General features: G+C 42.8%; 1 protein-coding gene across 2 annotated transcripts in view; it reads right to left on the reverse strand.

Annotated features, from left to right (window-relative positions):
* LOC111606869 overlaps positions 1–15407 on the reverse strand; it is a 32038-nt gene extending 16631 nt beyond the window's left edge. The window contains exons 1-4 of one of the 2 annotated variants that reach the window (XM_023328245.1): positions 14963–15407; positions 11483–11542; positions 8187–8318; positions 7778–7924 (exon numbers count right to left, since the gene is read on the reverse strand). In XM_023328245.1, the coding sequence (XP_023184013.1) occupies positions 7778–7924; positions 8187–8318; positions 11483–11542; positions 14963–15127 (504 nt within the window). In that variant the 5' untranslated portion in view covers positions 15128–15407. The remainder of the gene's footprint in view (positions 1–7777; positions 7925–8186; positions 8319–11482; positions 11543–14962) is intronic. The other variant, XM_023328244.1, reaches the window with a different exon arrangement.
* Positions 15408–15807: the final 400 nt, after the last annotated feature.

The raw sequence follows: 15807 nt of genomic DNA on the forward strand, positions 1-15807 counted from the left end.
TACCTTGATTTTATGCATTCACATTCTCAATGATCTCTGATGGTACTTCACTCAGCCGTTGTAGTTGGCGCCGAGGAGGTCTGGTTGTCATTCGGGTCATGATTTTCTCTCTCAGGTCGTTCAGCTCTGATTCGCTCAATGGGGCCGTGTATCCCCTGACTGGGTGGGGACTTGTAGTTAAGTCCCCACAGTTCTGACATCCAGGTTCCTCCTTTTCCTCCATTTGTGTTGTATCTCATCAATCTCAAGTTGTGATAGCAGTTGCCGTTTGCGGATGTTGGAACACTGAGCTACTAGTTGTTTAGCGCTTAGTGTTGACTGGGGATGTCGAAGTAACCATTCCTTCACCAGTCTTTGCATGTAACCTCTCTGATTAGGGTTACTTGAGTAGTAGCATTCCAACAGATCCACATTTTCATCTCTCGCCCATTTCCGTAGCCCATTTGTCATCAAGGTGCTCTGGTTCCCCAACACCTGACGCAGACCTTGTTTGGCCGGGCGACGTCTGAGCCGGCATGTTATGCATTTTTGTGTCTCTCATGGTATGAGGTAGGCAGTAGCTTGAAGGGTCTTGCCTAAGGACCCAGACTGGATTCGAACCCTGCCCTCTCGGGTGATATACCGTATTATCTATTGAGCTATCCAGCCAGCTATAGCCAGCTATATATATATATATATATATATATATATATATATATATATATATATATATATATATATATATATATATATATATATATATATATATATATATATATAGATATATATATATATATATATATATATATATATATATATATATATAAAATCTATTTTTAGCTAGCTAACCTATGTGGTATCATGTTTGTAGAGACCTGGAGAGAACTAATGTTTAAAGTAGAATTATTTAACTAATAGACAAAATTACAGACAAAATGTATCAGTATGTCTGTCATTTGTGTTTTTAGAGAAACTGGAGCACCCAGAGAAAACATATATTTGAAGTAGGATTACTTAATTTTACTAATAAAGAAAACTATCCATCTCTCCATCTATCTATCTATCTATGCTGGCCTAAAAATATCTGAATCACAGACTGATGTTAATTATATTTCGTCCATAAATACGTATTAAATAATTCCAAATGGTCTGTGCGCTTCCTTTCATTGCTAGCCCCCTGGTTGCGCCGCTTCCAGACGTGTATTTTCATATTTAAGCATTTAACCAATCACATTTCAACCACTATTTGTTGCCAGGGTCAAAGAAATCTGCCTGGAGGCCTTCACAATCAGTTCTGCGGGGCCTGTCGAATAAAATAAATGTCGATCAAACTGTTGCTTCAACCAATCAGATTTTGAGTTGGCGGAAACATCAGCGTATTCACACGCTCTGATTGGATAGTCAAAGCGCGTACTAGCCAGAGCTAGCAAACTGCATCTGCTGCGCAAGCAAAGATATTGTTGTGTTGATTTAATAGCTGTTTTGTCAACCCACAATGGTGAAGGAGGAGAAGAAATTGATTTGGTTGGAGATTTACTGTCAAAGCCATTTTCAAGACGGACTTTTCAAGAAAAGTTGGACATTGTTAAACAAGGTCGGGTAACTCCGAAGCTAGCAAGCCTGTCACAACCGGGAAAAGGATTTGTCCGCCACTTTCAGTCTACTAACTAAAACTTATGCCAGAAATAGGACCGGGCAGGCTCGACTTTCAGCATTAGCTTCGATGGCGATAGAAAAGGACTTCTTCATGGAAGAGAAACGCAAGGATAATCTGCACAACAGAGTAATTGAAATCTTGAGGAAAGAAAGGAGGATGGATTTTGTGTACAAATAATCAGGATTTTTGGTGAGTAAAATGTTGCTATATTCCTAAATAATATTGCAATTTTATCAGGTTATTTTTGATGCTTTTTTTATGTGTGTCGCAGCTGTACCTGCAGTAGAAGTTTTATAGCCATAAAATAGTTATTGAGGGTTGGATTGATTCAGACGGAGCACTACTGAAGGCCTAGGTGTGAAATGCACGGCCCGCCACTGCTATCTATCTGTCTGTCTGTCTGTCTGTCTGTCTGTCTGTCTGTCTGTCTGTCTGTTATTTTAATGCTTAATACAGTTAATCTTAAAAGATATATGGAACACTCTTATTTTGAACAGGTTTGTGTTGAGCATTTAAAACTAAACCAGAGGGGTAAGCATTCAGAGACACAGGAACCAAATGCAGATTAAGGGAGATCACTCAATGGGACCCCCACTGTGAGGCCAGGCCACAGGCGAAGCCATAAAATTAGCATTTTCCTTGGGAGACAGAGACTTTAGATTTCTCAGGTATCTGTGAGGTCTTATCTCAGATCGTTCTGTGCTCAGAATGACCGAGGGAGCCACAGGGTGTCAGGGCCAGCAATCCGCTCTTTTGTCTCGTCAGAAGACAGATGTTCCTTTGATCTTGGCCGTAGATTGAGGGGAGTTCCAAGTTTCTCTGGGAGCTTCCAGTTGGTCAACAAGAGGAACGCCTAGAATGCATAAATTAAATAGGGAAACACCTATTTGGTATAAAAATTACGTACATGGAGCACGCCGAAAAAAAAAGAGAGAGCGGCCGCTATTTTTGCTTTTTGTTTGTCTTTGTGTTTTGTGTTCGTTTGTCTTCCCCTTGTGTGTCTTTATTTTTATGAGAAAATGCATATCTCTGTTCCTCTGCAGCTTTGTTGTTCATTGCTTTGTATGAGATTAAACTCTGTGATCTGTGACGTCAACACGCTTTGTTGTTGCTTTCACTTTAGAGCACGCCGCCACTCGCCGAGGATCCGGGAAAATTAGAGAGGAAAAGAGCCAAACGTTTTGTCCAAAACTAGCATTAAATTTACCTCTTTTTTTACAATATCTATCTATCTATCTATCTATCTATCTATCTATCTATCTATCTATCTATCTATCTATCTATCTATCTATCTATCTATCTATCTATCTATCTATCTATCTATCTATCTATCTATCTATCTATCTATCTATCTATCTATCTATCTATCTATCTATCGGTCTGTCGGTCTGTCTATCGTTTTTGTAGGAAAACTGGAGCACCCAGAGAAAACCTTTTGTTAAAATGACTAACAATAACTTAAACTTACTAATACCGTGTATGCTACCTTCAAAGATAAGGCCTCATATGTCTGACGTAGCTAACAATCTTACAAAGATGTTATGTAAACGAAAAGTGATAGCTGCTGTTTTCACAGACAGGCAGAAGACAAAAGGAAAGACTGGTTTGAAGAGCCATCCATCCATCCATCCATCCATCCATCCATCCATCCATTGTCTTCTGCTTGTCGGGTCGTGGGGGCGGAAGCCTAAGTATGGAGGCCCAGACTTCCCTCTCCTCAGCTCCAGGGGAATCCCCTCGCATTCCTTGGCCAGCTGAGAAACAATTATTCATTTTGTATGGGAATGGATGGGAGTTTTACAATGTCATTCTCAGTCTCTTGGCAATCCTCAGGGAGGTGTATAGAGCTGGAGTCCAGTGAGGGAAGTCTGACAGGCGTGGTACTGCTAACCTTCTGACGACTCGGTGAAGATCTGCAAGCATTGCTGGTTTTTCCCGCACAGGACTTGGAGCTGCTTCTCCCTGGTCTTGCTGCTGGCAGAGTCCCCTGAACAGGCTGTTTGCATTTCTGATGGCTGATTTTTCTACTTTCACCTCCACACACTCTGTCCAGCTCAATTAAGGACAGCATGTCTCTCCTCTCAGCCTCACGAAGTTCCTTTTTCTCCTGCTGTTTGCGTCGTATCTGGGAACCCCACGAATCAATCAGACAAATGTTAGCTGCAGCTTTTTTCTCCTTCTCCAGTTTTTCAAGTTTCTGCTCTGCAGCTTCCCGATGTTTAAAGTCTTCCATTAACTTTTCCTCCATAGAAGTCCTTTTCATATCTTCTTTTTTCTTTATAAGTGAAAGTTGGTCGTACACGATTTTTTTACGTATTTCAAGACTTGTGTTGTTATGAGCAATGTCACAGTGACTGTCACGATCTAGAACGACCGATTGATGATGAACAGCTCTTTCTGGCTCAGTAACGTTGTTCTGTGTCTTCAGGTTCTGCTGAGCCGCCTTCTTCTGTCTACTTTCCTCACCTCGATATCCAGGAAGAACCCCTTGCCTTTCAGCCCTGTCCATTTCCCTCTTCTTTTTCTCTTTGCGTTTATGTCTGGCAGCCAATTCATCAGCCAGAGGGTTTTGCGTTGGAGTTTTCTGTTGCCGCTGTATTTTATGTGACAATGTGGCAGTCTCATCCTCGTAAAACATGTCACAATGCTTTTTCTGTAAAAGAACATCACATTTCTTCAGTACGTCCTCTAAACTGTAATCACCAGATTTCTTTTTTTCTTTGGTACGCAGAGTCTCATTCTGTCTCAAAAATTTCCGGCATTGCTCTTTCTTCCGTCTCCTCGTCTCAATTTCCTCAGTTTGATGGAGTCTATCTGACTCAATCATGGCAGCCCTGTATTGCCTTTCAAGTTTAGCTTGTTTCTCCTCCTTCTGTTGTTTATATAGAATTTGAGCATCCCAGGTATCAGTCAGAGACTGTTTTATTTCATCTTTCTGCTTCCTTTCTCTTTCCTCTTGCAACTTCTGGAGTAACTGCTGATTGGCCCTCTCTGCACAACGCTTGTTCTCCAGAAGAATGTATTTGGCAGCTTCTTTCCTCTTTATTTCGTCTAGATTGTCATAAACAATCTTCTTACAATCTTGTTGAGAAAGAACCTTTACAGGAAGCCTCATCTCACGCTGGTTTTGAAACACAGATATAGAAGGAAAGTCTTCATTTGTCTCCCGCATAGCCATTTCTTTAGAAAACATGTTCTCCTCTAAAGTGTCTTTTGCAACTTCTTTTTTCTTCAGGTCCTGTATGATGGGTTTCTGTTCTTTTTTACATGACAAAGGCTTCTTAAACTGTTTGTCATGTTTGTCTTTCCCAGTAACCTCATTGCAATTAGCTGTGGACACAGCTCTTTGTCTCATTTTTTGTTCATGTTCTGCATTTTTTGTATATATCGTCCAGTATGAAACAACGGTGTTTGAAGATTCTTCCTGCTCTCGAAGTCGCAAAGCTTGGTACAGTTCTTCATTTGGTTGTATCTTCTTTGTCCTTACCGTAGGAATAATAATCTTGGGTAAACGAGGGGAGTCCATCTTCCGTTTCTGTCTCACGGTGCAAAGAGAACAATTCACTATAAATCCGCTGGGTTCTGCAGGTCTGGCTCTAGAACACAAGTGACAAACTATTTAAGAGGTTTCAGAGCTGATGTCATAGACCTATGACACAAAGCATCTGATCCTAATGACATCATCAGTTAGGTAGAAGTGTAACATTAGTTGCTATTGCTATGGTAACCAGGAAAAGCTCTGAAGTGATTCACACCTTCTAGTAAAGGAGATGTTTCAAACCATTAAAACATTTCCAAATAAATTCATTCATATTAAGACAAATGAAACTTTCCCCAACAATTTAGACTAGTTTCTGCCAATGTGGCTGTAATTTAAATAGGCTTAACAATGCAAAACACAATCACGTGGTTTCCCATTAAATCTGCTCAACAGTGTTTTCCTCATCAAAAGACATTTTTGATGAGGAAAAGTGTTGGATGAACTCAGGTTAAACTGTCTCTCATTTAGACATCTTTAGTGCTTTGTTCCTTTATCTCATTTTATTTTGTATGACACATGACTTCCAGTTTTTGATTTGATGTTATTTTATTTTTATTTTGCTCTATATATGTTGTAGAATGGCAGCTTAACGGCAGAAAGGAACAGAAGATTAGCGGCCCTATTGATAGAGGCACAAGGTATGTTTCTTTTGTAAATGAGGATGGTTCTAATTTTTTAATCGATTGAAATTGTGAATTTGTTGTATATAAACACTAGGGCATAGTTTTGAATTAGAGTTGATATTTTTAGAGGTGAACATTATTTTTAGTTGAAACATTCTGGTTGTAAGAGTGTGTTTTTGTAGCTTACACTGTCCTTTTTTTTGTGTGTGTGTGTGCGCGTGTGTGTGTGTGTGTGTGTGTGTGTGTGTGTGCGTGTGTGTGTGTGTGTTTGTGCATACAGCTATTACAGTGAAACTCAGGATTTACTTCCAATAAACAATCCGTCATTTGGGGCTGGGGGTGTTGCACACTTTTTTTTATCTTTAATCCTATTAGGCGTGTGCTGCTGTTCATGCCTGTATATATGCGTGGCCCAGTGTAGACAAATGAGCCAAACACATTCAACTGAAAAACGGAAGTGGGTTTTATTCCTGACTGTCCTCAGATGGAACAGTATTAATTTTGGTTTGATTTGTATGGCAGCGCATTGCTATCACACAGAAAAAAAAATATTTTGAATGCCATCACGCTATAGCGTGATACTTGTCTTAGACGTGATACGTATCTTGTTTAAACGTGATAATTGTGTGTCCAGGAAGTGGCGGAAATTCAATGTTGAACTTTAGCGTATGGAGCATTATTATTACTGGAGCAGAGTTCACCAAATATAAAATACCTCACTTACAGACCAGGCTGATCTGGGTTTGGCTCTCTCTCTCTGCCATGCTTCATAAACATGATGGTCCTGACTCCATTGAATCATGGTGGTGATCTAATCACTGATACATTCTGTCCTTTGCTCATGTGAGCTGGCAGGCAGTGAAGGTGCACCAGGTCGAGGATTGTGTGGTTTATTGCTAAGGGTTGGTGGATTAGGAGCAATTTGCTAACTGATCGCAACAGGAACTGTTTCCATGACGCGTACCTTTCTGGTTTCAGTCTTGAAATCAGAACACGTCAGTGTTTAGCCCACTAATGTGGACTAAACAGTGGGTGGGGATTTAGGTGAGTATGCCAAATACACTGAAGCATTTTGCCTTTGTCACAATTGAGATTTCATAGATTTCATTGACTGTGTCCTTTTCCTACACTTGTGACAAATTCCTATAATACATTTTATTCTACGCAGTGCCTCATCCTTACCTGTGTCTGAACTGTCTAATCACGCAGATTAGAACAAAAAATTGGGGAGTTTTGAACTTCATGAGCCTGTCTTGATGGTGGGGTCCAGCCGACTGCAGCCGTCACAGGGCTTTATGTGTCTATGAAGCTAATGTGTAACCCTCCTGCAGTCTTAGCGCGATGCTTATGAGGAGTGCAGGAAATGTCACAGTGGGACACCGGGGAACCATCAGATTCCAAAACTACACAGAAAAAGCCCCTTGTAAAAGCACACGCAAGGTCAGCGCAATCTCACTGGACCGCGCAGACCATAGGAAAAGACTGGACGGTCCAAATGAACCCATCTCTGACCACTGCAGATGAAACAGGTAGTGTTTGTTTGTGAAGTTTTCAACATCGCAGATACAGGAGCTTTACTGTTCATTTTAGGCTGCTTTCAAACATCAGTGTTAGCATAGCTGGCACGTGTCATTCTTTGGTATTCTTCTTTTTTTTTCCATCTGCCTTTATGGGAAAGTTCGTCTGAATGACTTTTTTGTGTTAGTCCTGTTGGCTGCACAGGGTCGCATATGTTTCCTTTCTGTCATGTTAGCAGGTTAAGCTCACAACACAGGACGGTAAGGAGCTAAGAGTCTGTTATTTTAAATCAATACATTTTCTAGTATTGATTAAATTGAGACATTGGTTATTTGGACTTGAGAACCCTACTAGCAACTTCCACAGACACAACAGCATGACCTTTGGAGAAACATTGTACCATGACATGATTAATTCTTTCAGCCTCACACCAAGAGGCGGTGGGCTACCAGTCCTTACCAGTCCAGTCCTGGAATCATAGCAGCCACAGCATGGAAGACTCCGGAAACCCACATAACCAATGAGGGAGGACAGAACCAGGCTGATGATGCAGGTCAGGATGATGGTGGCATTGGCTCCTTTCACCAGCCGATGGAGAACAAATGTCTGAGTTAGGAGACAGAAATAATATCAGTGTGACACAGTTTGCTGCTGTTAGGTACAAATACGTCCAGAGCCACACTTAAAACCATGTTCCACCAAAATAAAAGAAGCTTGAGTCACTTCAACTTGTCTGGTTTGTAGACAGCAGCTACTGTCACTGCTGTCAGTTGTTAGAAAGGCTGTGAAACAGCAGACAGATGTGTGTGTAGTTGAAGTTCCACCAAATGAAGAGCTCTGAATGCAGCCGGCTGTGCGCGGTAGTTACCACTTTGGCACTTTTGTGTTGGTGGAAGACGTCTTCGTCCTCTTCCCCATAGGTCAGCGTCAGAGAGGAGTAGCCGAAGATGACGACCGCAGCTGCACAGGAAAGTCCTGCAGCCACCACCATGCAGCTGACCTGAGGACAGACACAAAATGTCCAGACAGTTTGGGACGTGTTTATGTGTGGAAGGGACGAGCAGCAGGGAAACGATGGAATGAGGAGTTAACCTCACGCCTGTTGAGGGATTCCAGCTCATCCTGCGACCTTTCCATTTCCAGGCCATTTCATAAGAGAGCCATGCAGCACCACAGTATCAGCTTACACCACAACACTTCCACACACAGCCATGGTACAAGGTAAATACACACACCCTAAATTTAAATCATCACCAATAAGGATGTTCAAATGATCCCATCCCAAGTAGTTCTTAAGATGAGTGAAATATATGTATTGAAAAATCTACTGAACGACAGAGAGATGTACATTTGTGCAATGAGGGAAGGTACCACCTAAGGAGATCTTCTATATCAAGGTGTGTAAAAGAATTTAAAATAAAAGCTATAAAATTGCCAAAAACAAAGAGATTTGACTGACTCTGAACAGTGGCGCCCTCAAAAGGGGGATCAGGGGTAAACATGACCCCTCTGGAAAAACATTCACTCCACTGCCCCCCATAGAGAGTCATATTCAGATCATAGCTAGGCATACAGAGTCATCTTCTGCAATCCAGACATAAGCGTAAAACCCAGTAAAAAAATGAATTGACAAATCAATCAATTAATTCATCCATCCATCTGAAACTTCCCTGGAGGTGCAATTGACTCTGAAAAGTCAAAACTTGAAAATGTGTAAAAAGTAGCGGTGGACGATAAATCAATAACAATATATATCCATCCATCCATCCATCTTCTTCCGCTTATCCGAGGTCGGGTCGCGGGGGTAGCAGCTTCAGAAGGGAGGCCCAGACTTCCCTCTCCCCAGCCACTTCTTCTAGCTCCTCCGGGGGAATCCCGAGGCGTTCCCAGGCCAGCCGAGAGACATAGTCCCTCCAGCGTGTCCTGGGTCTTCCCCGAGGCCTCCTCCCGGTGGGACGTGCCCGGAACACCTCACCAGGGAGGCGTCCAGGAGGCATCCTGACCAGATGCCCGAGCCACCTCAACTGGCTCCTCTCGATGTGAAGGAGCGGCGGCTCTACTCTGAGTCCCTCCTGGATGACTGAGCTTCTCACCCTATCTCTAAGGGAGAGCCCAGCCATCCTACGGAGAAAACCCATTTCGGCCGCTTGTATCCGCGATCTCGTTCTTTCGGTCATGACCCAAAGCTCATGACCATAGATGAGGGTGGGAACGTAGATCGACCGGTAAATCGAGAGCTTCGCTTTTTGGCTCAGCTCTCTCTTCACCACGACGGACCGGTACAGCACCCGCTTGACAGCAGACGCTGCGCCAATCCGCCTGTCGATCTCCCGCTCCCTTCTTCCCCCATTCGTGAACAAGATCCCGAGATACTTAAACTCCTCCACTTGGGGCAGGACACCCCCCCTGACCCGGAGAAGGCACTCTACCCTTTTCCGGCTCAAGACCATGGCCTCGGATTTGGAGGCACTGATCCCCATCCCGGCCGCTTCACACTCGGCTGCGAACCGCTCCAGCGAGAGCTGCAGATCACGATCTGATGAAGCCAAAAGGACCACATCGTCTGCGAAAAGCAGAGATGAGATCCTAAGGCCACCAAATCGGATCCCCTCAACACCTTGGCTGCGCCTAGAAATTCTGTCCATGAAAGTGATGAACAGAATCGGTGACAAAGGGCAGCCCTGGCGGAGTCCAACTCTCACCGGAAACGAGCCCGACTTACTGCCGGCAATGCGGACCAGACTCTGACACCGGTCATACAGGGACCTGACAGCCCGTATCAAAGGGCCCGGTACCCCATACTCCCGGAGAACCCCCCACAGGGCTCCCCGAGGGACACGGTCGAACGCCTTCTCCAAGTCCACAAAACACATGTAGACTGGTTGGGCGAACTCCCATGCACCCTCCAGGACCCTGCCGAGGGTGTAGAGCTGGTCCAGTGTTCCACGACCAGGACGAAAACCACACTGCTCTTCCTGAATCCGAGGTTCGACTATCCGATGGACCCTCCTCTCCAGGACCCCTGAATAGACCTTGCCAGGGAGGCTTAAGAGTGTGACCCCTCTATAATTGGAGCACACCTCCGGTCCCCCTTTTTGAACAGGGGGACCACCACCCCAGTCTGCCAATCCAGGGGAACTGCCCCCGATGTCCATGCGACATTGCAGAGTCGCGTCAACCAACACAACCCCACAACATCCAGAGCCTTAAGGAACTCCGGGCGGATCTCATCCACCCCCGGGGCCCTGCCACCGAGGAGCTTTTTAACCACCTCGGTGACCTCGTCCCCAGAGATTGGAGAGCCCAACCCAGAGTCCCCAGGCTCCGCTTCCTCAGTGGAAGGCATGTTGGTGGGATTGAGGAGGTCTTCGAAGTACTCTGCCCACCGGCCCACAACGTCCCGAGTAGAAGTCAGCAGCACACCATCCCCACTATAAACAGTGTTGGTGCTGCACCGCTTCCCCCCCCTGAGACGCCGGATGGTGGACCAGAATCGCCTCGAAGCCGTACGGCTTCGAGGCGATTCTGTTGCGATATATATCGCAACAGAAAATCATCAATATCAATAGAAAATATGTCTGATACAATTTTGATTGGACTCTGTTCCAGAAAAGCATTCTGGGGGATGTAGGCAGAGGAAAGGCATTAGCTGCTCAACCTCTCACAGCCAGCTAAGCTAGATTGGTGGCATCAACTAACTCGCTCGCTCACTCTTTGGTTTCCTAGCAACAGCCTGCTGAGTACCATGCGCAGCAGCAGTTTCAGGTTTCACCACTGTGCCTCTTAGCAGCTTAGAAATAAACAGCAGCAGCATGGAGTGGAAGGAGAAAATGACTGAAATTGAGGATTAAACAGTAAAGATCATGTCACCAGCTTGGCAGCATTTCAGGTATTTAAAACAAAACACTGATCCATAATTATCAGCATCCACTGATATAAAATATTTATATCGTGATATGGTTTTCAGCCATATCGCCCAGTCCTTGTAAAAAGTTAACAGTACCTTGGCATTGTGAGGCATCAAACTGGAAGAGATCACTGAGCTTAGAGTGTCATCAGCAGGTTGCCATGTCGACACAGACTCAAGAGGTGTCTCTGAGCTTGCCATATGTACCAGCCTATTGTCACCTAAAGAGAAGCAGAGTTCAGAAGCTAGAAACTCACCAACACAGCGTTCTTCCTCTGGGATGCAAACAGCGCCAGCACACCAGGACAGGCCATGAACTGAAAACAACAGGAAGCAGTGTGAGCGAGGATCCTAATTTGATCATAGTTAGGCCTGTCACGATAACAAATTTTGCTGAACGATTAATTGTCTCAAAAATTATTGCGATAAACGATAATATTGTTTGAAGACCTTTTTACACTGATGTAATGGAAATGACGTAATAATGCATGCGATTTCCTGCCAAAGATAGATACACTTTAATTTCAAAAGAACACTAAACACTGGAACTGATAAACAAAATAAACAAAACAAAACAACCAAAAACAAAAATAAAATGGATTCTCAGTCTCCATTAACAAAAAATTTACTTGGAAAAAAAACTAAACAACATAAAGCCAAAGTGGAAATAAATACTGCATTCAACCAAAAGAGTGCAGATTATGAAGTCTGTATACTATGTTGCCCTTCAGTAATAATTAGATTTAAATAGAGAAAATGGGCACATCGACTACCTGATGCAATAATTCACACTACAAGGTTTTTTTGCCCCTATTTTCCCCTTAAGACAATGTTAGAACGCCGGCCGTTCTAACATTGTCACTTACGATTTCGTAATCGATCATCCTGTAGTGCACAGGTGTCAAACTCCAGTCCTCAAGGGCCGCTGTCCTGCAGGTTTTAGATGTGCCACAGGTACAAAACACTGGAATGAAATGGTTTAATTACCTCCTCCTTGTGTAGATCAGTTCTCCAGAGCCTTAATGACCTAATTATTCTATTCAGGTGTGGTGCAGCAGAGGCAAATCTAAAAGTTGCAGGACAGCGGCCCTTGAGGACTGGAGTTTGACACCCCTGCTAGTGTTTGGTGTGTTACGGTAGATCAGGGGGCTCAATACGTCGATCACTGGAAGGTTTTGAGTTGATCTCGACAGTTGGTGACAAACTGAACACCGCCAGGACGATGAGACCAGAACTTCCTCTTCTGACACGATTATCAAAATATTCACTAAGGTCCTAAACGTTTGTAGCTTCATTAAAGAATTATATCAACAAATAATAATCAACAAAACCTGTTAAAATTTATATTCTCAGTAATTATTGTTTCAACAACGTGTTGCGCAATTCAGTGCGTTTCAGTTCCATTAGCAAAAAAAAAAAGCGACTCAAAGACCAACTGACTAGCAGAGCAGGAGTTTACATTAGCTAATTAACCAATAATCGAGAAATAAATATCAAGCCTGGAAACTTGACATCGTAACGGACCGAATGTTATGTTATACGTAGGATTTCTGTCGGCTAATAATGTGTTGTCTCTCGGGTTTCGAAAATGGGCAGCTCTAAGATCGTGTAGTGTCCGCTGGGCTTTACACTAAGGAAATGAGGAAGGGAGGAGTCAGTGGAGAGCACCGGAGTTGAGCCTTTTTTCATTTAGTGTCATTAACAGAAAGAGATGATAGTGCCGATAATTAAAATGACGTTGATAGTTTTAATTTATCGTACCATTAATTGACTTATCGTTTATCGCGACAGGCCTAATCATAGTATTAATTATTACCGCAATTAACTATGAAAACTCAACTTTCATGATTGAAAATTTTCATAATTTTCAATTTAATATGTGTCTGGGCTGAGGCCACGTTTCATAAACATTGTGACTTTAAACAGATCAAATGCTGTTTAAAAGTTTATCATCCAAGGTTATTTAACATGTTAATGGCTGTGTAGGGATGAACTCCTGTAGCAGTCTGTATTACTGCAGATCTGAAGAAGCCTCTGACTGAAGACACTGTTGTATGATAGTTTGATGATGAGGATGCTCCAGGTTGTTCATAATGTTCATCATTTGGTAAAGAATCTCCACACGTCCCGTTACGACGGTTGGAAGAGATGATTTGAACTTCCTCCTCCTCCTCCTGGATAAACGGCGTAACAGCAGGTACAGTACCATCAGTGAGTCCACCTCTGCTGTTTCTCTTCCTATTTCATCTTTGTGTGTGGTCAGAACATTGGCTCCATTGTGTCCTCAAAAATTACTTTTTTGTTTTTGGGTGGGGTGGGGGGCAGTTTTAGAAATTCAAGCATTCCCCATGATAGTTAAACTACATCCAGAATATGTCGGATTGTTGATGAATTTTTATTTCTCTGGAGGCATAGTTACAGATTTATTGTTCAAACTTTGGTCCAACTTAACCAAAATCTAGATTCTTTTTTAAACGAATACAATTGTCTGTTTAGTCATGTTTTCAATATCTTTACAGTGACTATTCATGGTTCAGATTTTGGGGTTCAATATTTGCAGATATTTCCATAGAATGCTATTTCAAATTATTTGTGAAAACCACAAATATTTTTTTTCTGTAAAGCCCAACTAAGTTATTATGAAGAAAATGCAGCTAGAGTAGTTGAAATGTCTTGATGCAACGCTGCTTAGCAAACAATTGGCTGTCGATTACAAAACTGTCAATCCAAAAGCACCGTTAAATTACACAGTATTGATCGTAAACTTCAAAGTGGAAATACGGAAGACTGGATGTTAGCTTCTGTGGTAGTGTCAACATGGCTTCCACTGTGTGTATTAATGCATATTAAGGTATATTTGATGTTTGAACTATTAAGACGCAGTTACAAGTGTTTTATGAAGGGGTCTCAAGTATTTATAGATTTTAGCCATTCGCAGACAACTCTGGTTCTTAACACCCACAAATCCTGGAGGTTCACTGCATACCAAAAACACATTAACATATCCTTAACTATCATATTAAAAGTGGATTTTACATCAAATATCATTTTCTAAGTCAATTTGAGGATTTAGCTAGAATATTTATCTGGACATCAGTACAGGCTGGTGAAATTGTCAGATATTTAATAGTGATGATATCATATTCTCCAATAAGGAACGTTACCCTTTGACTGATTAAAAAACGTTATAAATCAGTTAACTGAAAATTATTTTAATCACTAAAAAGAAAAAATAATAATCAAGGATAAATGCCACAGACTGGCGACCTGTCCAGGGTGACCCCACCTCTCGCCCGGAACATTAGCTGGGGATAGGAACCAGTACCTTCTGGTTCCCACTGTCCCCACTGGGGACAAGGGTGTTAGAAAATGGATGGATGGAATAATCAATGATTGCTTTGTTGTTTTTTTACAGCAGAATCTAAAGCAAATTAATTAAGCATATTTTAAAAAGCGATTCGCCGTCCTCCCAACTCTTCATGTTCATAATAATCATGAAAGACTGAAGATGGAAGTGGGGGGGGGGGGGGGAGGACGGCGGGGGGCGAATGAAAGTCTGCTCACGGCCTCAGCCAATCTTTGGCCGAACCTGTCAACAGTCATTATTCTTCTCCAAGAGGATCCACACCATATTTTAGAAACGGTCTCCTATATGAGCCTGTAACACACCAATAACACTCCGTAGGTATCCTGATACCTGGATGCCCACCGAGCAGAGCCTTCCAGGTGATACTGACCAGTCCTCCCCACACCGGCGTCCTGCTGGTGCTCAGCGGGGTGTTCTTGCGGAAAGCAGCGTCCATTAAGCCGCAGACGACACAGAGACCCGCACAGGCTATCTGGAGGATGCCAAGGATGAGCACACTCCTCTGGTTGAATATGAAGTACCGGTACCGGTCCATGTTCAGACGGAAATCCCCCCCGCTCTGCTTCTGTTTCGGTTTGAAGAAGTTCTGAGGGAAACGTGTGAGCGAGGCTGATGCTAAGCGCCGTTTGGTTGGGTTTATGACTCAGAAACATTAACACTAATAACTATTGACTGGAGAAAAAAAATAACTTTCTTGTAAAAAAGTCCCATTGACAGGTTCGTCACCACAGCGGCAGTATTCCGGAGAAGTTTCGGTGTCAGGTTGGGAGGCAGGAAGTTTGTTTATCCATTAACCTGGCTGAACCGGGCGCAGGTGGAGGGGGAAGCGTGGGATGTTTCTGCCCAGAGTTTGGACTCTCAGGCTCTCACACCCCGCCCACATCACATTATAGCCATTCGTTCCTGGTACAGAAATCACAGGTGCCTTGTGGAGATTAGCGGGGGTTTTTTTTAAGACCTTGCTTTCGCTGTTCATAAAATTTCAAAGACTATTTTTAGGAAATATATCCAATTTTTGAAAAGTCAATATTCTCTGTGTTTTTAGGACTGGCTGAGAGTAGATTTGTTCAAACTGTTCTTGGAAAATGTTGCAAATTAATTTCTTTTTTATTCCAGTAAACAACTGTCTATAATATCTATCTGCATTTCTTTGTATCTTCATGTAAGAAGTGCACAAATATAGCTGCACACAACATGTGCAGCAGATGGGAACGA

This window comes from Xiphophorus maculatus, chromosome 23 (genome assembly GCF_002775205.1).
Source record: "Xiphophorus maculatus strain JP 163 A chromosome 23, X_maculatus-5.0-male, whole genome shotgun sequence".
In the NCBI taxonomy this organism is placed as follows: Eukaryota; Metazoa; Chordata; class Actinopteri; order Cyprinodontiformes; family Poeciliidae; genus Xiphophorus; species Xiphophorus maculatus.